Source organism: Papaver somniferum, chromosome 11 (assembly GCF_003573695.1).
Source record: "Papaver somniferum cultivar HN1 chromosome 11, ASM357369v1, whole genome shotgun sequence".
NCBI classification, from domain to species: Eukaryota; Viridiplantae; Streptophyta; class Magnoliopsida; order Ranunculales; family Papaveraceae; genus Papaver; species Papaver somniferum.
In genome coordinates, this window is record NC_039368.1 from 81,884,146 (window position 1) to 81,910,497 (window position 26,352).

The following is a 26,352-nucleotide window of genomic DNA, read 5'->3' on the forward strand; positions in this document are numbered from 1 at the left end:
GAAATTGTTTAATCTTAAAAACAAATTATAATTTCAAAAAGGATGTTGAGTATTGAAGCGAAGCCTTTGGTTTTTTCTTGGGAGGCATCTGAAAAAGTGCAGTTCTCAACACTTGGGAGAATATCTTTCTGTAATCTATAAGTTTTTCTCCATTTTCATTCATTTTCTTCAGTAGATTGTGTGTACATCCTTTTTTCTCTAATGTATTTTTTATTTTGATTAAAAAAAAAAAGTTTGCTTGCTACCATAAAACATGTCGTGTGTAGTTATACACCTATGAGGTTTTGTTTTTCCACCGATGTAGAGGACCTCCACCACCTAGTGGTAACGCTAAAAGGAACACTACCCGGAACTCTCGTGTAGTGAACAGACCTATGCCAATTATTATTCCTCAACTACAGATGGTTGTGACCGGATCATTTAGTGAAGTATCAGGTGATTATCCATCCTATCAAGAACATCACAAAAGTTCTGATGGGAAGGGGGAGAAGGGGGAAGGGAGTAGCGGTGTAAAGAAGAAAAAAAAGGCTTTTTAGGCCTATTTAGAAAGAAGAAAGAAAAAAATGAGAAGAAAAAATCAAAGAAGTGAAGAAGAAGAAGAAGATGAAATTTTCTAGGGTTTTATATTTTTTTTGTGTTTTTTTCTTAACAGAATCTTAATTAATATTATCATACTGCATTGTATTAGATTACAATTTTAAAATTTGGTGGATCGTATGATGGATGATCATATGTCTAACACTTCCTAAACTCTCACAAAAAAACAATTTGATCATTTTTATAGATTGGAGATTAGGAATTCCTGACAAATGTGCCTGCTACATTCCAACAATGTCCTTTAGTTTTGTTATATAAGGAGGTATATTAGGAGGTATCAAACTTTTAGCACATATAATGGGAGTAATCATTAACTTCTTAACCAAGCATATAAAATTAACATTAATAAACCTAACCTTCTAGTGTCATAAATAAATAAAATTTCATCATAGGACAAAAGAAAAAAGAAAAAAAAATGAGGAAAGTGCGTAGAGCAAAAAAAAAACAAAGAGAGAAAGGAAGGATGAGTTGTCCTTACATTTAATCCTACGTTTTTTGGTTACAAAATACGTGGGAGAAGTTTTTGTTCGAAGAAGGGATTATTTTAGAACATGAAAAGAGGAAAAGAGAAAAATACGGAAGTTGTGTGTGTTGGTTAAATTTCAGAATATCTAAACATAATCCAACGACACAAATATCATTACTATCTTTTCTTTTATTTTCTATGGATTCCTCATTTCTAAGGTTGTTTTTTATTTTGGTTGTTGCTGAAGAAGAGATAATTCATAATCTTCTTCTGCAACACTATTTCACAATTTTTCCAAGGTGTCTCTGTCTTTATAAGAAAAATTAAATAAAGAATTCTCATTCGATTGATTTATTCTAAATTCTGATTTTATGTTTCTGTTTACAGGAATTTCAATGTGAAAGTGCAATTCTTTGATCCAGGAAGACCTCGGGTAATTACAATATGACTTTTTTTTTTAATTTGAAATTTGTAAGAGAGATAAAATTGGAATTAAAATTTTAAAACTGTACGTTCTTGTATTGGTGATTAGCAGTGAAATATAAAAGCCACGTAAATATGAAACTATGACCTTTTTTTTTTTGCTTTGCTGGTTGTGCACCATTATGCAAAATAAATATTTATCTTTTTTATATTGGCGGGGGAGACAAAATGTTGTCTAGCCGTATATGGAGAAAACACACGCCCAATTAGATAACTAAAGGCTTAGGAATGGTTGCTTATGGTCGCCTAAAAGAACAGTACAAGGTTCTTCAGGGAACGCGCATTATTAGTGCATTTTTGACATCTAACTATATGACCTATGTAACGACAATTGCTGCAGTTTAAGGTTGGTAATTTTGAGTGTTGCCTAAGTGGCACCTAATAGAGGTAGTTTTCTTACCTTAGACTTCCTTAACACCCGTAACGACATATAAAATGATGATATATATTTTGTTCATTTTTTGTAATTGTAATATTTCTTACTTTGAACTAATGAATGACAATGGCAGGTTTGTTATATATTTTTGTGGTTCTGGGATCTGATTCAAAGGCCAATTTGTCACAATGGGTGGTTGTGTATCAACTCATGGCACAAAAGTTGATTCCAGAAGGAGGCATGGTGTCAGACCAAAGCTCAAAAAGCGTCGTGGGAGGATTTCTTCCACTGCTAACACACCTAGGAAATCAATCAGTAATGTGGGAAATTTGGGAGATTTCACAAATTGTGATGTTGTACATGTAGATTTTCAGACTGGAGCAAGAAAATCTGAGGTTTCCAATTTGACATTTCATCTCACACAGTTACAGTGGCACCATGGTCAGATTGATGGAGAAGGTAATTTTTCTGTGTTGCATCGTTTTTCGCAGGTGTTTTAAGTAAAAAAAAGGTGATTGCTCGTTTACATTCCCACTTGAAACATAAGTGATACATATTCATACAACAAATAATTTTTTTGATACACTAGCGGTGTCCCTTCATTTTAAACTCATTATTCTTCACATGACACTTTAGACTTTTAGCAAATGTAAAATTGAATTTGGTGTTTCAACGTTAGATAACATGATTCTCTTTTATATGATAATAAGTATTGATAGTGATATTGTAATTAACGTTGCATTTTTTTTCATACGGGATAGTTTGTCAAGATGAAGCTTGGTTTGATTCTACCAGTATTCTTGATTCTGACTCTGATGAGGACTTTATCAGCGTTCATGGAGGTAATTCATCTTATTATTTTATCAACTTATGAATATAGGAAATAAAATCCGTATTTCAGATAATACTTTTAAGGAATGTTGATTTAGTAATAAAATAAATTTTTGAGTTCCTAATCCTTAACTAAGTTAGGAAATTTCCCGCAGATTGTTTTCCATCTGTAGGCAATTGTATCGGTAACATCTCCAGTAGTCAAGTTTGTCCTTATGAGACTCAACGCATTTTGGATACAAGACGCACGTACGGGGAATACTACGAAAGTCATTACCTGAAAATTGATGGAAGTAAAACTGAGAAGTTCACTAAAGATGGTTTGTCCGAAACTGATGGATTTGTTGTAACTACAAAAGGGTATGAGTTTTCTTGCTTAGCAAAAGCTGAGGATGTTTGCGGGAAAGAGGATAAACGTGATTCTGTAGATAAAAATCAAGAAAATGCACCTAAAACTCTTCTACGTAGATTAATTCCTTCGGTAAGTTTTAATGACAAAAATCTACATCATCCAAACACAACTCCACTATCTCAAAAGATGAAGTCAGCCGTTCTTAGACTCTCTTTTAAGAGGAAATCCTGCTCTGAACCAGATGAAAATGCTAATGGTAAGAAGCTTATTTGTTTTTATTAAATCGTCTATTTTACAAATGAAATCTTAGAGAATATCTATTCTTTATCCACAACATGAGCTAATGGATGTAGTATTACTTCTATTCAGGTGCAGAAAAGAGATTCTTATATCGACCTCGAGCAGGACATACCATTCCTTATTCCAAAATAGAAAATCCCTTGGAAGGATCTTGGTCTCCTCTTGCACCTTCAATTTTTAAACTTCGTGGTACTAACTATTTTAAGTAAGTTGTTACCTTCTTCTCCAGTTTTACAAATTGTGTAATATTCAATAAATGTTTTTCAGATATATTTAGGTGAACTAACCATCTGAAATTTATAATACAATACGTAGAGACAAGAAAAAATCATTTGCCCCAGATTATAGCCCTTACATCCCTATTGGAGTTGACCTCTTTGTGTGCCCTCGAAAAGTACATCACATTGCTCAACATCTTGAGCTTCCTTATGTAAATACACACGATAAAGTACCCTCACTCCTAATTGTTAATATACAGGTATTATATGTTTTATTTATTCATTGTTCTTTTTTTTTTTGTATTCTGGGTGATTTTGGAACTTTCTTGCTAAAATATTACTCCTTATGCTTCTGGAAAAGAGTCACTATCACCTTATCAGTTTGACCTATTGTAGGCTAAAATGAAAAAGTGATACAATACTTCTTTTCTAGAATGAGAGGTAGTAAAACTCAACTTATAGTTCATATGTACGGTGTTGCATATTTTTGACCAATCAGTTTCTTTTTTTCATTGTCTTAGCTTCCTACTTATGCTGCGGCTATGTTCCTCGGAGATAGCGATGGTGAAGGAATGAGTCTCGTTCTATATTTCAAAGTTTCTGAAAATTTTGACGAAGAGATTTCTCCTCATTTTAAGGACTGCATCATGGTAGTATCCTTAATTTCCTACTGCAATATGATTTTCCATCGTAATTTAGTTAAGTCCTTTGCATTCTTGTTCTTGTTCTCAGATATTGGAGTTCTAATCACATATGCATGTGATGCAGAAATTAGTTGAGGATGAAATGGAGAAGGTGAAAGGGTTTACGAAGGAATGTATTGTTTCTTATAGGGAGAGGCTAAAAATAATGGCTAGTGTGGTCAATCCAGATGAGCTTAACTTAAATTCTACGGAAAGGAAACTTGTACATGCTTACAATGAAAAACCAGTGTTGTCGCGCCCTCAACATAATTTTTATAGGGTATATGTCTAGTTATTATTCATAAGTGAATCATCTTACTTTGATCAACAACGAGTGCAGTAGAATTCCCTTTCTAATTTTCTGATAATGCAGGGTTCAAATTATTTTGAAATTGACTTGGACATACACCGTTTTAGCTATATCTCGAGAAAAGGACTTGATTCTTTTCGTGATCGTCTTAAAAACGGCATACTTGATCTTGGTTTAACTATTCAGGTATTTTTTTTTAGTTACTTACAATATAATACTCCCCTCATTTCTGGAAAAAAAGTTATTATCACTTTTTCAATATGGCCTTTTTTTAGGCTAAAATAAAAAAAGTGATAATACCTCTTTTCCAGGAACGAAGATAATATGATATTTCATCAGTAACATTAATATGCAAGTGTAATCTCTTCACTGGATCCCTGATTAACTTATGGTTTTGGATTTTGTTACAGGCACAAAATCCAGAAGAACTGCCAGAGAAAGTCTTGTGTTGTGTGAGATTGAGCAAAATAGATTTTGTAAATCACGGACAAATACCAACGATTATGACTCTCAATGATGATTAACTTTACCCTTTCAAGGTTTTGGGTGAATCTTTTAATAGGCGAACAACAAAAAAGATTATTAAATCTACTTGAATGACGAAAAAAAAAGCCTAATGGGAAACTAAATGAAGATTATCAACCAATTTATATGATGTTTCATGTTCTTGAATTTGTATGTTCTGTAATCTTTCATTGTTCACATTCTATAAGATTAACATATTTGTGCATATAAATTTTTTTCTTACACTTTTGTACCCATAACTTCAATAATATCAATGTTATTAATATCATATATAACCTTTAACCTTTATGATCAATGTTTGCATGCAAAATGGGGAGTGCGTACTCTATTTGGTGTATGAAAATACATGTCCTTGCATGATCCCTTTAACCACTTTTGAGAAAAAATTCCATATGAATTCATATTAGGAGGGTAGAAAGTTGCCGATATTATTAATCGATGAGGAACTGGTATATTATGTAGTAATTCGTTGGGCTACGTAGTGGTTCCTCTAGATTCTGGAATCCTAAATTTTTTATTTCTTCCTTCCCTTCGCTAGTGGCGGAAGCAAGAATTGATTTTAGAGGGGTCTAAATTTTCCTAGTTAAGACATTAGTTTAAATGATTTGGGTGTTTATTGTTGTTATATTTGAATAACAGAAATAACCCACTCATATTAGCTCAAAGAGATAAGAAGAGAAAAAACAAGGGTCTTATAAAGAAAGCCCAAAGTCCCAAAAGAGAAACCGCACAAAACAAAGCAAAAGCCCAAAACCAAAAAATACGTTAAATCTAAAATAAATACAATAAGGAAATTCTAGTCTATACATGTTACTAAGTCTTGAATAAAGCTGCACTACTCGACCCCTTGCAAGATGAACCCCTTTTTTCGCCAAAAAATCAGCTAAAAAGTTTATCTCACAGTAAGCATGCTTGAAGTGGATATTCTGCAACTTGTAAAAAATTCACTTCCACAAACCATTCTAAGGTACAGATAGTGGCCACTATCTCTGCAATAAAATTCTTTTTAATACCAGGATCGATTCACATAACTATAAGGAATTCCCTACTCAAATTACGCACCATGAATCCGAAACCATATATACCTGGATTTTCTCTTGATCACAATAAATTAAGATATTTGAAGCTACAGATAGACTGAAGAAACATTCAGCAACGTTGACCATCTTCAGCAGGCTATATCAGAGAACTTAAGGATAATGAGTCTACATATATCACCTTTAGAGTATTAATTCATAATCATGAACACTATGAATAATCCTCCTCTTAAAAGTTACAATTTCAGTTACACTATCTTCATATAAAATTCTAGTTTTCATGAACCACAATTTGACCATAACATTGAGCTAGAACTAATCCAAAGTTCTTGTACCACCGAATTTTATGCTTATAAAGATTTAACAAACATTAACAATAGTAAGGATTCAGAAAAGAAAAAAAACCTCATAGTCGTTTTTAGATGATCTGAGCAAAGTCACAATGCCATAATAAGTGATTCGTAGTATCATGACCTTTATAATTAACACATAAAACATCTAAAAGCCAGCTTGGATCCTCTTTTTCCAAACATTGCTAGCAGTGGAAGGAAAAACACAAGAACTCCAAATCTTCTTATACCATCATAGTTCAAGAATTTTCATTATAATTTTTTCAATAACACTATAAACAGAGTAAACACCATCTTGACTACCACTCTAAACCATTAAGTCATCATCAGAATGTGGAGTAGGTAAATTATCAACATATAATTATAACATCTAGAATTGTCCACTGATTGTGGACAATCAAATCACAAACTTTCATGGTTGAATTAATTATTATCAGGAAGCTCCTTAGAAATAGTAGAATAAAGGATCCAAGCATCATTCCAAATCCACACTTTCTTACCAGACCTAGCAATCCATCTAGTATACTCATTCAAATCTGAATCTATCGAAATTGAGGATTTCCTATAATAAGAAATCCAATTACCGTGGTTTTCTTCATACTTTCCTAAGATTTTTTTTGTCATTTCAGCGTCCGCAGCTTGAATTTTTCATAAAAGCTTCATCAACAAAGCTTTATTGATGTCCTTGATTCTTTTAATTCCCAGACCACCTCATCAAGAGGAGTACAAACCTTTTCCCAAGCAATATAAATACATTTCCTAGCATCGGCATTTTCTGACCACAAAAATTAATAATAATCGTCTTAAACTCCACTATAAAAAACTTTTGCCATCTATAAGTGAACATATTGTATATAAGAAAAGATTCAGAGCCTTTTCAATAATTAGAGTCCAGAAGTAAAGAAGGCAATCATCTTGGCAAAAGGTCAAGTCCCTTTTATGGGTAGATACATATTCTTTTAATGGAGTTCTTCATATTCAGTCGATGCTCTAATATGTAAAAACATATATGGACTCTTTAGATAGTAATGAGATCAATCTAGATTTGAGAAGAAATACCAATCCTATTTGTAGTTAGCTTTAGAAATACAGAGACACCTAAACTTCTGGCATAAGGAGAAATATGATGCAACAAATAATTTGGCCAGCATTACTGGAAAAAAAACAGCAACTTGGAAAGCTCCTATGAAACTACAAAATAAGATTAATCTAGATGCATCTTGGGTTTCAGAAATTGAACCAACGGGTTTTTCCTTAATTATAAGATCTGATGTAGGTAGTTTTGAATAATTAAGGAAGAGAATGACCCATCTCAGCAGCATCCCCAGAAGAAGCAGAAGCATTAGGACTCCTACAAGCAACGAAGTGGGCAAGATAATGCAGATTCTTAGATTTCAGCGTTGAAGCGGATCGCAAGAACCTTTTTGATTATTTGAAAGACTTAGCTTCTCAGATAACTTGGCAAAATCAATCCATCATGGAGGAAAACAAGAAATTAGTTTTTGTTCAAATTTTTTGGGTTTTTTCTTTGTCCCCAGATCAGCAAACAATGTGGTTGATGTTCTAGCTAAGGAAGCTAAATCTTTTAGAACTATTCTTAATTGGGTATTTGTATCACCTTCTTGTATTGTTTAATCTTAAGAAATAGATAAATCTAATGTTAGGGAAGATCATGTAATCCCAACATCGATGGCTCTACATATTTTGATGTAAATGTTTCTAACTCCCTAAGTTAGCCATTTGAATGACTATCTAATTTACAAAAAAAAAAAAGCTAGTAATGAGATCACAAATCTTGACATAATTAAGATCGACACTGTACATATATAGAATTAGTTCTCATGCTTAATTTTCATCCAAATTGTACGTCAAAAAAAAAAAGAAAAGATTCCCTCAAATCTATTGAAGGACTGTAATCGAGAGCAATTGGCTTCAAAAACTCAACATTAACTTTCAGGAAAATTGGGAAAATGCTCCAATACGGGGTGCAATGCTGGAAATCTGTCCTAACATTTAAAATTTTGGAAAACAACGCCCGATTCCGTCAAAAACCCAGTTAAGTCACATGTGTGAAACCACACACGTGAAAAAGACAAATACACCTTTCAGAATTCAGGGTTAAGGGTTTAAAATTCAATGATCAAGGTTTAGGGTTCGGAGTTTAAGGTTCAGGTGGTGGCAGCGGCTATTTTGGTGGTGGCCTGGTGGTGATGGTGGCCTTACATGTATGACTTAACTGGGTTGGGTGGCAATGTTAATGGAATGAGACATTTTTCCAACTATTTTTGAAGTTGGAGTAAATTTCCAATATTGCACCTCGTACTGGGGCATTTTCCCAATTTTCCAACTTTTTTGCATCTATCCACGGGAGATAATGACAATCTTTGAGAAAAATTAGTCCAAAACAATCTCTCGCTCCATAATCCTATGGCGGAACAAGGATATATGGTTGGTAAGTAGGAGAGGGCAATAACAAAGTAAAATTCCCATTACAGGGAGGCAAAAAGATTAAATGTAAAATCAAATTAAAAGAGTTTCTTACAAAAATAAAAATAAGTTTTGAGACACACTCCTAATATTAAATTTTCACAAACATGATATAAGACCCTTCATAAAGTACCTTAATTAAAACACAATCGAATTAACCATATAATTCCTTGCTACATACAATTTGTTAACAGAACCCAACACCAGTTTTCTGCATATTTTGCTCTTTGGTTCGTACAATATGAAAACCTCCTGATCATCATTCCATAAAATCTCATCGTTCTTGAAATTCCATATTAATTACAAATACCTACTATTTGTTATACTCTCTTGGGTAATGGAAAAACTTTTAATCATATATTTCCGCACTCCATAATTTTGCTTCGTCCATATGTTAACGTGGACTTTATAAACATGAAAAACTACACATAGGCACCCTCCCAACACTGCCACATCTATACCAAACGTATTTTCTTCCAAAGGTTGTTCGAGATATGGCATAAGTACTTCAGGCAGTGCTACTTCCTCGAATATCTCGTTGTTAATATTAAAACGAAGTAATACAAAGTCTTTTTCAAAAGTAAGCGCAAGCCAATGGAGAGCTCCGTGAAATATCACTTCAAATGCTCGTTTGTGATAAAGATGGTAAGGTATGCCTTGTATGCTTCTCCACGAATTTGATCCTAATGTATAAACATCAACATTGGAACACTTTGAATCCCTGTTGATCACAGCCTTGATCACATCCCTTATCAATTTGTAATTTTCAATCTTGTAATTATAAAAAAATCCATGTCCATCTGTTTCTTCATCTATCTCTTCGTAGTCTACATCTGGTGCCGTGGGTATGTTTTTGTATACTTTTGTTGATGGGTTCCAAATATAAAATTCTGCATCCCCCCATTTTTCTGGGGTAAGATAAACCCGAACCAAGCCATTACAGGCAGGCAAAAAATCAACTTGATAATGTAGAAATATGGTAGGAAAACCCATCCTATTATTAATAAATTCACATATTGTTGCTGATGATGATGTTGACAATGGAAGTAAAGCGGATACCGACTTATAATCAATCATGTAGAACTGTGCAAAAATATCGTCACCTTCATAAAACATAATAATAGTATTGTTTCTAATGTTACTAAGCTCATTACGCAAAATTTGAAAACTACGGCTACGAAATAGTGCACAAAAAGACTTGCTTACGCACTTGAATCGTGCAAGAGACCTTGTTGGTAACCTTAAGAAGATTTTTTTGGAGAATCTCTTCCGGAGGGTTTGGCATTGTTGCAATTTCCACTTTCTTCTTCTTGAACTTCATGTCGTGTGAGAGGATGAGGAAAAAGAAAATAGGGTTTTCAAGTAAGTTTTTGAACACTCACAAGAAAAAGACTTTGTATAAATATGAGTGTTACCTAAATTAATTTAGGAAACCGGATTGTACACGGACGCATTATAATATATTCTGTCGGGAGATGTTATTCCTGAACCTAACCTCGAGTGCTATCAAAAGAAGCATTACAAATTTTATGCTCATGGTTTAATGATGATATTTACGCAAGTGCATCTGGCGATGGAACATTTGAAGTAGGCACAACACCGTTGGTTCCAAGATGGCTTTTACAAAAGTCAGTAGAATTTAGTGGGTGAAGATGTTTGTCTCATGGTCTTTGGTTTTTTCAGACCAAGCACATTCTCAAGAAGATAAACAGAACATATATCTCCTTAATTCCCGAGAACAAAAAACCTATTTGTGTTGGAGATTATAGACCAATTGGTCTTTGTAACACATCTTACAAGATTATTTTTAAAATTCTTGTCAACAGAATGAAGCCTATAATGGATAAGATAATTTTACCATATCAAGCTTTTTATGTTTCTGGGAGACTAATCAATGATAACACAGTGATTGCTCAGGAAATTATCCACTCTATGAAGAAGAAAAGATGACATATAAGATGGATGGATCTTAAACTTGACATGTCTAAAGCATTTGATGGACTAGAGTGGGATTTCCTCATCAAGGTTCTAAAGTATTTTGGCTTCAGTGATGACTTCTGTGATCTTATCTATCAATGCATCAGCACAACCTCTTTATCAGTGGTTCTAAATGGTTCACCTTGTAATGAATTTTATCCTACAAGGGGCATCAGACAAGGTGACTCTCCTTCACCTTATCTATTCATTATAGCTATGGAGTTTCTCTCAATATATCGTGTAGCTTCTCAGCAAAACAACAACATTAAAGGAATTAAAGTGTCTGCCACTTCACCAGCCATTAATCATTAGCTTTTTCGCAGATGACTGCTTGATTTTCACTCAAGCAAACCTCACTTCAGTCAACAATCTTCTGGAGCTTCTTCACAATTTCAGTTCTCAGTCAGGACAAGTAATAAACTTTGAAAAATCTTCCGATTACAGCAAAAGAACCAAACCAGAGGTTGCTGCAACTCTCACTCAAATTCTTGGAGTCAAGGTCGTGAATTCCAGAGAAAAATACTTAGGGTCTCAACTCATACTTGGTCACTCTAAACATGAAACTTTTAAGGCTATTGAGGAAATTTTTGGAAATAGATTATCTATCTAGAACTCCACCACTCTTTCTCAAGATGGCAGGTCTACAATGATAAAACATGTTCTCAACTCTTTTCCTGTATATCAAATGGGCTCTTTCAAGTTGCCTGATCAGTTGATTACAAAGCTTACAACCATTCAAAGGAAGTTCTTCTTGGGCCATTCTTCTAGTAGAGGTTTCAATGCAATTTCTTACTCTAAAATGTGTAAGCCAAAAGACATTGGTATTCTTGATTTCAATCTAGCTCTTCTTACCAAACTAGCTTGGAGAGTTTGTACAGAAGATGGGAAACTTTGAGTTCAAATTCTTGGCAGCAAATATTTTGAATTGGGTAACTTACTTCATCAAAAAATTGAAGCCAATAATTGTTCATATATGTGGAATGTAATTACTAAGGGTCTCCAGATCATCCAATAAAAGTTACTTCATGGAGATCAATAATGGCAGGACAACCAAAATTTTGTTGGATAAATGGATACCAGGTATGGATCACCCTCCATTACCTGTTAATGAATTACACAGATTTTATCAAGATGTTTTTGAACTTATGCTTCCAGATACAAGCACTTCGAATGTTGTCCTTTGAGATAAGCTATTTGATAATAATACTTCAAGGAGAATCCAAGCTTTATTTATTGATATTACCAAGAAGATGTAATGATTTGCACTCCAGCTAAATCGAAAATTCTCAGTTAAAAGTGCACATAATCACTTAACAAAATGTTCAACAGAGGTTCAAGTCAATGAAGAAGCATTCCTTCAGGAGTTTGGAAAACATTATGGAGATCTAGTGTTGCTCATAGAGTTAAGATATTTGCCTAGAAGTGCATACACGAGTGCCATCCAACAAGATACAAACTGGGGTGCTTTCAACAGTGTATCGATACTCACTATGGTTTTTGTGGTCGTGGCACTAAAACTGTAGAGCATCCTCTTTTCGACTGCAGACATGCTCGAGCTGTATGGAGAGGAATTCATATAGATATTGATGCAGTTAGAAGCCAATGCAATACTGTATCTTGTTCACATAAAATAATGATATCCTAGATGACAGATGGCTCTTTTCTGTAACGATTGGTGCTTGGATCATCTGAATGGACAAATGCGATGCAATATTTCAGGGAGTTCCTCTTAATCCCTTCACATCCATTAACAAAATCCGTTTCCACCTAAGTTCTTATTTCAATGAAAATTTTGACAGTGTTCCGTACTGCATTAATGATAGCATTTTTCACTGGTTGCCTCCTGAACAATGCACCACTAAATTTAACGTAGATACATCCTTTAATCATCTTACTAAACAAGATGGAACTGGTATTGTCTTGCGTGATTTTACAGGGGCATGCCAAGAAATCCGAGGTTCCTATGATGATGGAGTCTTAAGTCCATAACAAGGAGAGTGCTTAGCTATACGTGAGGCGCTACTGTGGGCTAGAGAAATACAACAAGGAGAATTCATGTTGAAACTGATGCATAACTAGTGGTCAAAGCTTTTACTGAAGATCCATTGTCTATACAGTAGGAGAACATAAATCCAATAAAAGAAATAAAACATTTAAGTACTTTCTTTAGTTTTTGTTGCTTCTCTTTTGTCAGTAGAGATGACAACCAAGTTGCGAATGCAGTTGAGAAATCTGTTAGAGATGCCATTATATAGCGACCCCTAAGATAGCAGCTGACTAATCCAAGAGATTATCTAAATAAAGAGGAACTACGAATCTAATTCAAATATTTAAACATTCAATTAAGAAATCTGCTCCAAAACTTATCCAAAAACTAACCCCGCTCAGAATATATATACATCAAATTCTCTCAAATGATACATATACAATAGTCAATTGGTTTACATATACAATAAACATCATAATAAACATAGCAGAAGTTAACTAATTAACGGAGTCAACACTTGTGGCTTTCGCTGCGCAACTCTGATCTGTCTCTGAAAACTGAAAGTGGGAATAATTAACATTTAACTTCTAAGTAATCATAAACAAGATTAAGAAAAACAATAATGTTTTCTCAGACATTAAGTAGTGACCAAGTCACTGAGATACACAAACACGAATACAGACAAGCTCTTTCTTCAAACAATGTATACTATGGTTGTGTAATTCCGAACTCGCAAATCCACACCTAATCGTAAATATGGATGTCGACAATTCCGAACTCGCAAACTGTTGACCGATATAAGCATAAAAGTTGAATTCATGTAGGTATAAATATGAAAGAGCATATCCTCACAGAAGTAAACAAACATGTATATGGACAAACTCCTTCTTCAAACAATTTATACTATGGCTGTGCAATTCCGAACTCGCAAATCCACACCTAATCGTAAATATGGATGTCGACAATTCCGAACTCGCAAACTGTCGACCAATATATCATAAAAGATCTAGGTAGAAATGTGAAGGAGCATATCCTATATACCACACGTGGAAATTCTTATTTCCCATAACAATTCATATTGACCACAACACATTACAGGTTATTTCCAAACCATGGAAAGATTAACAGAATCAAAAGAATTATCGTAAAACAAGTTAAACAATGCATAGAGCGCACAAACAGAAATACATGAGTTTGTTAAACATAAACTGTTGTAAAGGAAAAAAATAATGGTTACCAAAGAGTCAAATGTATTCCCACCTCTTTTGATGACAAGCCACGCCTACCTCGAGATCCATGATCCACTGGTTCATCCTTGAATCGATCGTTGTTAATATAAACTAATTGTTAATCACACAAGAAGTCTAAGAAACTAGCCAAAATGGCTCACACAAGAATTACACAAATCTATCTAATGGTTCCAGGTCCATTTATGATTTTACACATTCTTATTCTCTATCTTTAGCATATCTAAGGATTCACTAATCCAATAAGTTGAGTTTATAGTCCATTGGATAGTTATAATGAATATCTACGACTTTGCAGAAGAAACAAAATGCTAATTAAAACCACAAGAGGTCCAAAATGTCTAATTAGGAAAACTGGCTCTAAGCCCAAGTCCAATAAACAAGCCTACTAACCAAAGGCCTGATCCAACTGGTCAAGTAACGGTCTCTAATGGTCAGCTGAGTCAACTAACAGTCAACGTCGGTCAAAGGTCAAGTCCTGGTCACAAAGGAATCGGTCAGTGTCAACTAGGTCAAGGTAGGGAACTCGGTGAGTTAACTCAGTCCATAGGACTGATTCAGGTGAGTAATCTAGACTGACTGGGATAACATGCAAACAATGTAGTGTAATTACAGTTTCACTAGCTACCTGACTCTATTCAATTGATCAAAATACAAACTTTCAATCTATACAGTTCTATAATTTCAATACAATGGTAATTCAAGCTTTACCTGCAAAAGCATCAGTAACAAGCTTTCACAGCAATTATTATCTACAACTTTACGTCACCATTCTAACTTCTTTATTGACCTGAGCCACTAATTACTTCACCTACACCTCCATCCCGGTACCAACAATACATATAACTTCATATCTTTGTAATACCGTAATATACCTATTTCTAAATGCATCCCGCCTCCTTCATTGAACTGTCAAATCTATCAAATATCACAAGCCGTATCCAACATCATCTCAACTGTAACTCCATTACCTCAACACTGTCATCTCAAGTAAACTCATTCACCCCAATTTAAGTTAACAACCTTCAATTGCAAGACCATTCTGCTTATTGAAACACACTTGCCACTCCAAATTCCTCATTTATATTTTCACCTGTACAACCCACTAGCAACACAAGTATACTCTTCACTTCAACATTATCAACAATTCACACATCCAAAATAAACTCAGTTCAATCCCTCTAACAACAACACTTAAGGTTTAACACCACTATCAGCTGAGCAATAATCCAACTGCATCTCATACCACTGCCTTAAACTCAATTCAACACCACCATCACAACCTGTAATCTCAATCTCAGCATAACCAATTTTAATTCCCAAATACATAATCACTACTAACCCAGTGTATACTACCAATTTTAATTCCCAAATCATTCATATAATCTTCTCCACCAATTCTCTTAGTTTCTAAACTTCCACCAGTTCACCTCTAACTTCATACTCCAATCACTGTTCAACCCAACTTCACAAAGAAGATATGACAACTTTATATCATCATTTTTGTCTCAACATAAACACCAACTCATCAAAAATTAACTGAATCAAATGAGTTTCCTAAACAATTCATAATTAACCTCAGGAATTCCAATTCAACTTACAATTTTCTCCCGAGTCTTAAATCAGCACCAAGTGTAACTCCACCACCTTCTTGTTAGAAGAATCTAGCCTTAGTCTTCATCTCACAATCCTCATCTCAAATACTTAATTCTCATAAAAACCTTAAACTCTAATTCAAACCCAAAACAACAACCTAAATCCTCATCTCAACAAACCCATGTCTAATCGTTATCCCTGCTCACCAATTTCATCTTTCAATTGTTCTCTGAACTTTAAGCAAAACCCTAACTCACTGATTCTTCTCCATAACAACTTCAAAACTGAAATTAAACCTCAACCCTCGCTTCTTCATATCTCCCCGCAGTTCTATTATTCATCTCTCGATCTTAATCTTATTACCATCTTCATCTTCACCGATTTACTGAGAACCCTAAATTCATTTTATCTCAGATTCATATTTGAATCAATGGCCACACCATCCCCAACACCACCGACTGCTAAAAGATCTTCTCCTCCTTCTGCCGAACCTAGAACTTCCATTTGATTCTATCAAATTTTCCGGAGAAATAAGAACAGGAGAAGAAAGAGGAAAGAGGAGAATAAAGAAGAATGAAAGAGAAAGAAGAAGAATAAATGAGAGTTTATCCTCTCGATTGAGTTGATAAGGCCGACCCGATTCTACTGAGGCACCCACGATCTGATAAGGGATGCCAAGTTGGTTTGACTATAAAATGATTCATCTTCCCTTTACACTCATCCGGTGATATCTTCTTCGTCCAGTGTCCGGATGACACGTTCAAGTACTCAATTTCGCATAACTTCTCGAGTTCTATCTGACAGTACTAGTTTTTTCGTATGTAATTCGTTGTTAGATTAATTCCTATTAATTATTGTTCGTGTTTAAACTAATCGAGTTATTATCGGCTAATTCGACACTTGATCGGTCTAATAGCGTTGACGATTTTTGGTTTCTTACACATTAGTATCCTGCATTTTGACAATTTTTCTGCATCTATTTGTGATCTTCTTGCAAAAGATCAAAACACTACATTCCAATAAGCAATCAATTTCCTGGCATCATTAAAGAATTAGGGGCTACTTTTTTATTCCCAACCTATGGACAAGGTTATGGGATGTCCAAATTTATGGAGATTACCAAAGTACCCTTATACCATCGGTAGTTAAGAAAGTGGTATTAGCTACCGATTACTAGTATTCTCAATGTTGTGGTCTTTAGCAATCGGTAGATAGGTGAAGTTCATAAATAACTTCATAAACTTCCGACTACTATGACCCAACTTATTAATCGAACGTTTGGTGGACTTCATATATTACCGATTATTCTAGTTCCCAAATCCGAAAAAATTGAGATTTTGGCAAAAACAAAATTTGGGGCAGCTTCATAATCGAAGGTTACGTTACCTAATTAAATTAACGATTATTGCACTTCCCAAATTCGAAAAATTAGTGATTTCGACGAAAATATAATTTGGGACAACTTTATAATCGGACATCAAATTAACTTATTAATCTATCGATTATTGTAGTTCCCAAATTTGAAAAATTAGAGATTTTGGCAAAAACAAAATTTGGGGCAGCTTCATAATCGGAGGTTACGTTACCTTATTAAACTACCGATTATTGTAGTTCCTAAATTTGAAAAAAATTGAGATTTCGACAAAAACAAAATTTGAGGCAACTTTATAATCGGAAGTTAGGTTAACTTATTAAACTACCGATTATGTAGTCGGTCATCTTCAAAATAGAGCCGCTGGTACTCTGAACTATATAAGGATGATATCCTTTTACCCTGAATAAACTCTCTCCAACATCATCTTCAACATAATAGCCCAACCATTCATTAATCCTACGGAGTTCACGATAGAAGAACATTTATCTTTATGTAGGCTCTATGTTCAATTATATCCGAGACGAGGAGAAGAACGTAGGCAAAGAGGCATAATGAGTATGAGTTATTTGAGGAGAATTCACGAAAAATTATGCGCTGACACCGGTAAGTTGGTAACCCAAATAACCGTCACTCCGCTGATCTTTTCTGCCGAATTGGTTCAATAAACGGACACGTCGAAGAATTCGTCCATTTAACTTATCTTGTGAATGAATATCGATTGAGGGGTGAAACAAATGATGAGGTTATAGAACGATCTCTCGGGGAATGGCGGAGATGGAAAAGATCAAGGTTCCGTTATGAAGCTCATTTCAGAACCCTTAGGGCGATGGAAAGATTTATTCCGTTTAGGACCCGTGCAACACGTCCACGGCGCTAATCACAATACCTTGTAATAGAATTATGGAAGTTCAATGAACAATTATAATTGTGAAATTATTATGATTTGTAGGTGATATCGTTAAGAATTTCAAATTATTTATGATAATCGGAGGTTTGAATTCTTTACCTAACTACTGATTATACTCCAACGGATAATTTTTTCAAAATAAACTAGCCGTGCCTCGAAAAACACACACAATCGGTTAATAATACATATTGATAATCCTCCGATTATAGGTGTTGAATGAAACTGGGAACTCTGTTGACAAAACTGCAAATAATTGGTAATACATAACGCTACATAGCTTCCGATTAAGTATAATCGGTAGGACGTGTTCAATATTTATCTACCGATTATATGTAATCATTGTACGTAAGTGTTGTAGTACGCTCTTGTAAAAGTACACATCAACGACCATATTTTCGAGAAAACAAAGACGTTGGGATTCTCATCTATATAAGGAGGGTAAACTCTTCTTGTTTATGCACCAAACAACACATATATAGTGTCGTGTATTCTACAAATAGATTTTCCATCGTCTATTCTTGTGAATTCATTCTACATCTCAACTTACAAGCATGGCAATGTTTGACGCAACTGAAGATTTGGTCATTGTCAAAAACACATAAAAACGCATACAAAGTGGGTTATGAGTTTCTTAACACAATACCCGTGTGTTAGATGCATCGTTAGCTTCGATCTCAGTTGATTCTGTGCTTCCATGAAAGCGTCGTCTAGGGTTTCCTCTCCACAAAAGTTTGGATCATTCAACAAAAACCCCAAATCGCCTTCTCTAAACGGTAGTGAAGCTTCAATATTATGTTCTTCACCTTCTTCGTACCCATCCATGTTTCTTGTTGATTTTAAGAAAATGATAAACTCACACTTCTTCTTCTTTCTCTTCTTCTCTCTCCCACCAAAAATTTAAACCAAATAATGGGAAAAAGTTTCCCAAAACCAACTTTATACACATTATCTGCCGATTTTCATCACCGTAACTACCGATTGCTGAGTAATCTATCAATTTTGAACACCGACACAACCGATTCTAACAATAGCTACCGATTAAAGAGTTCGTAGAAAAAAACACGAGGTATACCAAATTAAACCACCGATTGTAGTTTTATCTACCAATTATGGAATGTAAAATTACCATTTCGAAAAATCGGAGATTAGGGGTAGCTTAATTTACGCTTGGGTGATCTTCTTTGTCTTTTTGTGTCGCCCCTAATTCTTCCATGGTAACCCCTAACGACGCCACCATAAATTTCATGCTATCAGGAAAAAAAAAGAGTCAGATATTAATTGAGGTGACTGTACACCATAGTGGGATATATTTGACATGACTTGTTTATAGATAACGTCTTGCATCTTGAAGTTAGACATTAAGATTTCCGCCATCCAACTGATACCCTGGCGCAAAATGTATGAATTAGTCTCGAGGTTCCAAGTGGAAAAGTATGGAAAGAGGTAGGGCTTTGTGTTTTCAAAATGATGATGGTAACCTAAGAAAAGGGCTGTACACGTGTAGTGAAGTTAATTTCATTCAGAAAGTTGTCAAAAAAGTGTCATAGCCATCCATCTCCTTCCAGACAAGATATTGTTCATTTCATAGAGTTTTCAACTGAGCTTGAACAGCTTCCCTGTAGCCAAACAAGAACCAAAATAAGAAACAACCAGATGAGATCATAATATCACTAGGAAAAGAGACTCAAGGACACTTGGAGTGACTTGGGGAAAACAATACAATCTGAAGTAAATGACTTGGGGACACGGCTTAAAAAAATAATACGAGCGAGAAAATGTTTATGTCTATCAAGTAAAAAATGGGAAAATGTTATCTCGGCATTTATTGAATCTGAACATATGGAGTTTTGATATCCAGACTGCCAGATAAAGTAACTTGAAACTTTATTTCATGGCGATCGTGTGTGTTTTGACAAAACATGAATTCCTCACAAAAGTTTCAAGAAAAAATAGATCAAATTACAATAGTGGTAGTAGAATTGAACCTGAGTGCATCTTTAAGCTCTTGACAGTTAGGACTCAACTTCAAACCCTCGAGGAAGGCTTTCTGTGCATCACTGTACCTCTGCAATAAAGAATGCAACAAAAGAAACTTGAAAACAATCCATTTTAATTTTTCTTTCTCTTCTCGACAATAAATATAGATTGTGTTCTGGAAAATGCTCATCAAAGATAAACCAATCACAAAATTATGGGTAGCTGTAAAAAAAACCTAGAAAGCAGCAAGAAAAACATCGGACGCAAAAATAGATTTCGCTTTGTCTTTCTTTTGAAGGAAGGAAAAAGAAAGATCGAAAATCACTTACTTTTAGTAAGTTGTATGCTACACCTGCCCTGTAGTATCCCTTGGGCCAATCTGGCCTTAGAGATATGCATGCAATGGCATCGTCTAAAGCCGGCTTGCCATCTTTCATGCGGGCCCAGCACATACTTCGGTTAGAAAGTACAGTTGCGTCATGCGGACCAATTTCGTTTGCCTAAAGTCACGCCAGAAAACAAAGTACATAAGTTACGTAATGGTTGCTTCACATAACATAATAAAGAATGAAGATATGAACTCAAGAAGGAAAAAAATGATATAGCAACAATCACTAAAAGCGACCCAGTAAGAGTAGGGTATTAAGTTCATCGATTAAAGACAGTATTAGGTAGAAATTCGTGGAAGAAAAAAAACAGTGAAAGCTTTCAACAGAGTTTAGGAAATGAGCAGAGATCGAACAAACACAAAAATCTGATTGAATCAATTAAAATATATATATATTCTCAATAAACTGGTGTCAGGGCCCAGGCCCGAGAGGCAATAAAATAGTGAGAACAACCTCACACTGGGCAAAAATACGACTTCAAGTATTTTCTTGGAGCTTCTGAAAAAGTCACAACATATTTGATCAACAAAACGGCAGAGATATTTTCCAACATTATTAGACTAAACAGCCATCTGAAAGAAATGGATATGTAAGCTTTACGAAAAAGTTCCAACCATAGATTGATACTGTTCAGCCGTGTGGACCAATATATCAGCAGCTAAATAGTTATGACTAGACTAGGCTGCATAACCCTAGACTAGGCTGCTAGGTTATGTAGGAGTGTCTACCCCTCTTGGATGAAGAAATCGGGATAAATAAGTCAAACAGAGTTTATTCAAGGATTTATGATAGAACACTGAACATACATTACTAGTCAGTTGAATCTCAAAAATCTCAAATTAGAACCTCCAACAATGATAACAAAACTTAGATGAATTCACTGAAGATTGATGTTAAAATGAATTCACTGAAGATTGAAGTTAACAATTTTCTCTGCCATATATTCAACTAAAAGCATCATCGTTATCACACCATATGATTCAGGGTTCACTTACATCTAATGATATACAGAGTCATGTTAAAAAGAAAAGATACCTGTGAGTAGCAAATCATTGCCTGAAAATAGTCCTGTTTCTTAAACGCATCTGCGCCGCATAACTTTGCCTCGTGAAACCTCTCCTTAGCTTTCAATTTTCTCTTCACAGTTAAGGACCTCACAGTTATTAATACAAATTTTATATATGTACCGCAACATAGGTTGCAAAAACAGAAGCTCTGACGTGATAGAAACCACACTTGTATGATGCATTTTCTTCACAAATTGGGTATACATGTAAAAAAGTCACGAGCTATGATGCAGTTTTGATATGATTATTGAAACTTGGTTGCTTCTCTAACGAAAAAGATGTTTTTTTCTTAGATAGAAGAAGATCGCATTGTTTCGAAAGGCCTCATCTATACCATCACAGAATGAAAAACTAAACTTCTATAATTGCCGGGGATAATCCAAACTCGATGCATCAACCTAAACAATATAAATGAAACTGTAAGAATAAATTGCCATTTCCTAAAAGTTTCTCCATCCATAGAAAAGAGGAAAGTCCCAAAGTTATACCCAAGGTCTACCAGTGATGTCAGTTGGTTATTCATACATAACTCATGTCTTAATATGGGGCGCCATTCTATTTCTTTGAACTCTAAAGTCTAATGCATTCCATGCAACTGTTCCTGTTGATATAGAAATGTCATAATGAAAAAGTCCAAATTTTAAGATCGTATGAAACATGAGGTGAAATGATGCAACGTGTGCACTTGATTCTAAGTACTCAATAATTTTTAATTTTTTGTGTTAGAATGTGAACTACGTAGTCAAATTGCTGCCCGTATTTTTCACCAACAGCTTGAGGCAGACACCAGAATCTTACCCTAATATTTAAGCAGCAATAATAGAAGAACCATAAAGGGGAAGGGCCGCCCATAATTGGTTTCGAACTACAGAGGCAAGTTATATGTTGAATACCTGTTCCTTAGCTTGATCAGAATGCACATGTCTAATTACTCCACCAACACTCCAGTCGGCATATTCCGTAATACGAGAAGTAACTGGGAAAAGAATCTCAACACCATCACGATAACCATTAATTGCGGTAATTTCCAATGGTGTGAATCCATACTGTCATAAAAAAGAATGTTGAAGTTCTTAAGCCTAATTATACGCCAATAACAATGCGTACAACGTGTCAATGCGTCAATGCTAAAAGAAAATGTCAATAACAAATTAACAATATCTAGCAAACCCACTGCTTAAAAATAGAAGTTTGTACAGAAAACTAGGCCTCCAGAAAAGGTTGCTTACTTGCATAACAGAAATTCTGCATATGAGATAAGGTCGCATCTATATTCAAAGACTTACTGGAATGGAACCTTAATTAATATTCATACTGAGGTGTATTGGTTTACTAATTTTAAATTTAGTCGACCAAATGATGGATGCCCAGTCTTAACATTTTTTAATTCCGCATCATAAAACAATTTAATCCTTTTCATGGATCATGTAGATGGTGAGGAGATTTTCCTCAAGTATTTGTAGATGTTACATCGGTGATATATGATGTATTGGGCTTGCAATGTAGAGACTAAAGATGGGTTCACAACTGCACCGAAATAGCAAAGTTCGAGATAAACGATATAAGTAAAGGTTAGATAACGTTACACGATCAGTAACATCTAGATTAGCACCAGCTTGAATTAAGCGCTTAAAAATTTCTGTATACCCACCAATTGCTGCAGCTGTCAAAGGATTAATTCCATCTGATCCACAGTTTGGGTCAGCACCAGCCTACAAAGACGGCATGAGGTAGAGTGTTTTTCATTTTATGCAGACATCAAATATCATGAAAGTAATCAGTAGTAGATCAACTTGCTAAGCTTTAAAGCAGCTATTTCATTCAAAATGCATTTAACCACTACTAGAGCTTACTAAAGAAAATTTTGACCCAAGCTTGGGAGCAACTTCTGGAGAAAACAGAATCACCATCTCTAAAATCTAAGATCTGTTTTTTACTTTGCTTTTTGGTGAAAGGATCTCTGGGATCTCCTAAAAAACCATATTGCGTGTCATACATTTGCACCCAGAATCTATTTGCTCTTGGGTCATGTGTACGGGACCAAAATTATAACACAGGTCACTGACATCTTAATGAAGCATCAAAAAAATTCCAGCTAGTTTTAGTATCATAGATACAAGCTTTTGATTTTGCTGTCAATTTAAATCACCCCAGATATTGATATATTTGGTGGAATTTACTCGAAAAAAGTGAACAGGACTAAATTTATTAGTTACGTGATCAAAGAGAAGTACTTCTACTACGGCAGTAAGAATCGAATATAATAAACCAAATCCAAATGCCGACATGAGAAACACAAGGTAAATAATGTCTTGCCTTCTAGAAGACTGCAGTGGTGTAAACAAGGTGATTGAATTTGGTACCTGAAGTAAAAGCTCGACGCACTGCAATGATTGGGGTAGACTACATATAATTGATCCCGCCAGTGGTGTAAACAACTCGCCAGAAAACAAATTAGGATGCATAGACAAAAGAAAGCAAGATTACTTAGCTACGTAATAGTTGAAAAAGAAATATTCTAAAGAAGAGGTTACACAAATATAAAGAAAAGAAGTTTTTAGTATTTGTGTAGCTATTCATGGTTGACTAACCAAATCAAGCACCAATGAGTATTCTGCCTTAAAAACAATCTTAAGTTACTTGCGCTCATGTGAAAGGGTAATTACAACCCTCGTTAGCGTATAAGGTTCAGCAAGAGTATAAGGTTCAGCAAACCTCCTTTATCCACCACTCTCTAATTATAATATTTCTATTGATAAAACGGTCAACACATATCCTAGGAGATAATACCAAAATATGGGTATAAGTGGTACAACCAATCAACTACATATGGAATAGATATGGGGTTTGATATGTAGATTATTCACACGTGCACATTTATTCATAAACAACAGGTAACTCTAACTCACATTTGCATTGTGATCTAACAAAATCCGCATTGCCTCGAATTGGCCCAAATTAGCAGCCAAATCAAGGGGTGTGCCAATTTCACTTGAACCATTTACATTAATACCTCTTGAGAGTAATCTGGTAAGAATCTCTGTGTATCCTGCATGTGGCCTCACATTAGATATTCATGCCCACAAAAGAAAAAGACGCAGAATAGATTAAAACAATCATCCTATAATCCAAAAAAAAAGATAACGCCAATGGTAAGTAAGAATGCTGCAGTGGTGCAGAGTACTAAAGCAAGATCGATCTTGCAGTACATTAGAGTATTCTTTTATGGTCGTAAAAAAAACCTCAGCATTTATCTTAAGAAACAATGTAACACAAGGGAAAAAAATACAGATAATGCACAAATCTTGAGATCCAACGACTAGTTGTTGATAAATGTGGACACCTTTTTCAGCAGCACAGTGCAAAGGGCTATAGCCTCTGCTGGTGGATGACTCAGGATCAACACCCTTTTCAAGTAGACATTCAAAAGTGTTAAGATTCCCACTCGTTGTTGCATGTAAGAATGGAGATTTACCTGTCCAGCACAATAAGCAGTATGACACAGTAGAAATCCACATACTTAAATTACCCATAAACTAAGCCCTAAAAACCTTTCTCAATTATACCTTTTTCATCTTTCATATTGAAATCAAGTCCCAATTCCTCAATCAAGTATTTGAGAACATTTAAGTGCCCTTTTATGGCAGCAAAGTGAATAATTCCTACTCCATTATCATCTTTGATATTCCTCACTGTGTTTGCTAATCCTCTTCCGCCATCATACTTTGCAAGTAATTCTGATTAAACACAAACAAAAAAAAAATTAAAAAAATGTAAATTAAAAGATGTTCTTCATTTTTTTTCCCCCAAAAGTACTTACTCTTGAGCCGGTCAAGTTCACCGCTACTAGCCGCACTGAGAATAGCTTGACGTCTTGATCTCATAGCGGCAGGTGAAAAAGAGAAGATAAAGAAAAAGAGAAAAATTGTTTTTAGGGTTTCATTATTAGCAAAAATTGAATCTAATTGTCTTCAGGGTTTCATTGAAGAATACATACCAACACGATGATCCCTTTTGATTCGTTCTCAGAAAATTTGACTGAACAATTACCAAAAATCTAAACGAGTAGCCAGGGTTTTTGGAACAAAATGGAGGGGGTAATCCAAAAGGCGCCAAACCAATTAAGCTTTTTATATTTTAAGCAAAATCATTCAGGGAGATATGTCCAAGACCCAAGAGAAATGCGGGCAAATTCAGAATCCAACACGTGTTTTATGTACATTTCTTTTTTATCAATAAAAACAAGCCGCAAAGAGTTTCCTATGGGACTTTATGCAAAATGGTTGTTTATTACGCTTCTCGGCATCAAACATTTTTGTTGTTGACATACCTTTTTTTTTCTGTTATTCAAAAAAAAGATATTCATTCATTTAATAGAGGATATATAATTGTTTCGGGAGACCCAATCTTTTATGTCAGGAACGAACTCATCAAACGGTTCAAAATTGGCATTCAGACTTCTAATCTTTTTTACCAATTTGTCTGCAACAAAATTACAATCTCAATTAAATGAAACACATTGTCAATGAACAATTTTATTCAAAAGAAATTTAATATCTAAAACTAGACCTTGATTCAACCAATGAACACAGCCACCTTTATAGCTTTGCATTCTAGTTCCTCCACCTCTATTTCTTCGTTCATTCCTCCATTAAAATATTGTTCTTGCACACCAAAGCAGGTACATGCAAAATCCCTTAATATCAGTCTTATACCACCTTGAAAATTTTGTTCAACAAAAGATGCATCAAAGTTGATTTTCATATAACCATTATCTTGTGGTTTCCATCTGAAATTCTGTAATAACACAATATT

General features: G+C 34.7%; 3 protein-coding genes across 6 annotated transcripts; 1 reads left to right on the forward strand and 2 right to left on the reverse strand.

The window, feature by feature from the left end:
- Positions 1 to 1,257: 1,257 nt before the first annotated feature.
- Positions 1,258 to 5,406, forward strand: LOC113321419. Its single transcript, XM_026569320.1, has 11 exons — positions 1,258 to 1,362; positions 1,451 to 1,496; positions 2,056 to 2,381; positions 2,684 to 2,764; positions 2,909 to 3,361; positions 3,475 to 3,610; positions 3,721 to 3,883; positions 4,145 to 4,273; positions 4,392 to 4,586; positions 4,680 to 4,802; positions 5,027 to 5,406. The coding sequence occupies exons 3-11, from the start codon at positions 2,111 to 2,113 to the stop codon at positions 5,138 to 5,140; spliced, it is 1,665 nt and encodes a 554-aa protein (XP_026425105.1). The 5' UTR covers positions 1,258 to 1,362; positions 1,451 to 1,496; positions 2,056 to 2,110; the 3' UTR covers positions 5,141 to 5,406.
- Positions 5,407 to 7,818: 2,412 nt separating this feature from the next.
- Positions 7,819 to 10,131, reverse strand: LOC113324678 (F-box protein CPR1-like). Its single transcript, XM_026572976.1, has 2 exons — positions 9,452 to 10,131; positions 7,819 to 7,879 (listed from the first exon to the last, which is right to left on the reverse strand). Exons 1-2 carry the CDS (start codon positions 10,129 to 10,131, stop codon positions 7,819 to 7,821), a joined length of 741 nt encoding a protein of 246 aa, XP_026428761.1.
- Positions 10,132 to 18,345: 8,214 nt separating this feature from the next.
- Positions 18,346 to 25,710, reverse strand: LOC113320292 (ankyrin-3-like). Of its 4 annotated transcripts, none has more exons than XR_003346016.1 (12): positions 25,358 to 25,710; positions 25,104 to 25,274; positions 24,881 to 25,012; positions 24,447 to 24,586; positions 23,901 to 23,921; positions 23,189 to 23,249; positions 22,431 to 22,513; positions 21,506 to 21,607; positions 20,411 to 20,581; positions 20,090 to 20,169; positions 19,601 to 19,720; positions 18,346 to 19,490 (listed from the first exon to the last, which is right to left on the reverse strand). XR_003346016.1 is itself a non-coding variant. In XM_026568220.1 (12 exons), exons 3-12 carry the CDS (start codon positions 25,117 to 25,119, stop codon positions 19,687 to 19,689), a joined length of 840 nt encoding a protein of 279 aa, XP_026424005.1. In that variant the 5' UTR covers positions 25,120 to 25,274; positions 25,358 to 25,416; positions 25,535 to 25,710; the 3' UTR covers positions 18,348 to 19,686. The 4 variants fall into 4 exon arrangements, 2 of the variants coding, with proteins under 2 accessions (XP_026424005.1, XP_026424004.1); XR_003346015.1 differs by having other exon boundaries at positions 18,347 to 19,490; positions 19,583 to 19,720; XM_026568220.1 differs by having other exon boundaries at positions 18,348 to 19,720; positions 25,358 to 25,416; positions 25,535 to 25,710.
- Positions 25,711 to 26,352: the final 642 nt, after the last annotated feature.

Coding starts and splice junctions, on each gene's coding strand:
- LOC113321419 (XM_026569320.1), top strand. CDS start 2,111: ATGGGTGGTTGTGTATCAACTCATGGCACAAAAGTTGATTCCAGAAGG. Junction 3,611..3,720: donor CGTGGTACTAACTATTTTAA/GTAAGTTGTTAC, acceptor TACAATACGTAG/AGACAAGAAAAAATCATTTG. Junction 4,587..4,679: donor CTCAACATAATTTTTATAGG/GTATATGTCTAG, acceptor CTGATAATGCAG/GGTTCAAATTATTTTGAAAT.
- LOC113324678 (XM_026572976.1), bottom strand. CDS start 10,131: ATGTTTTATGAAGGTGACGATATTTTTGCACAGTTCTACATGATTGAT. Junction 7,880..9,451: donor GATGTGGCAGTGTTGGGAGG/GTGCCTATGTGT, acceptor CGTTGCTTGTAG/GAGTCCTAATGCTTCTGCTT.
- LOC113320292 (XM_026568219.1), bottom strand. CDS start 25,421: ATGAGATCAAGACGTCAAGCTATTCTCAGTGCGGCTAGTAGCGGTGAA. Junction 24,587..24,880: donor GCACTGTGCTGCTGAAAAAG/GTGTCCACATTT, acceptor GGCCACATGCAG/GATACACAGAGATTCTTACC. Junction 21,608..22,430: donor CTGATCAAGCTAAGGAACAG/GTATTCAACATA, acceptor TTAACTGTGAAG/AGAAAATTGAAAGCTAAGGA.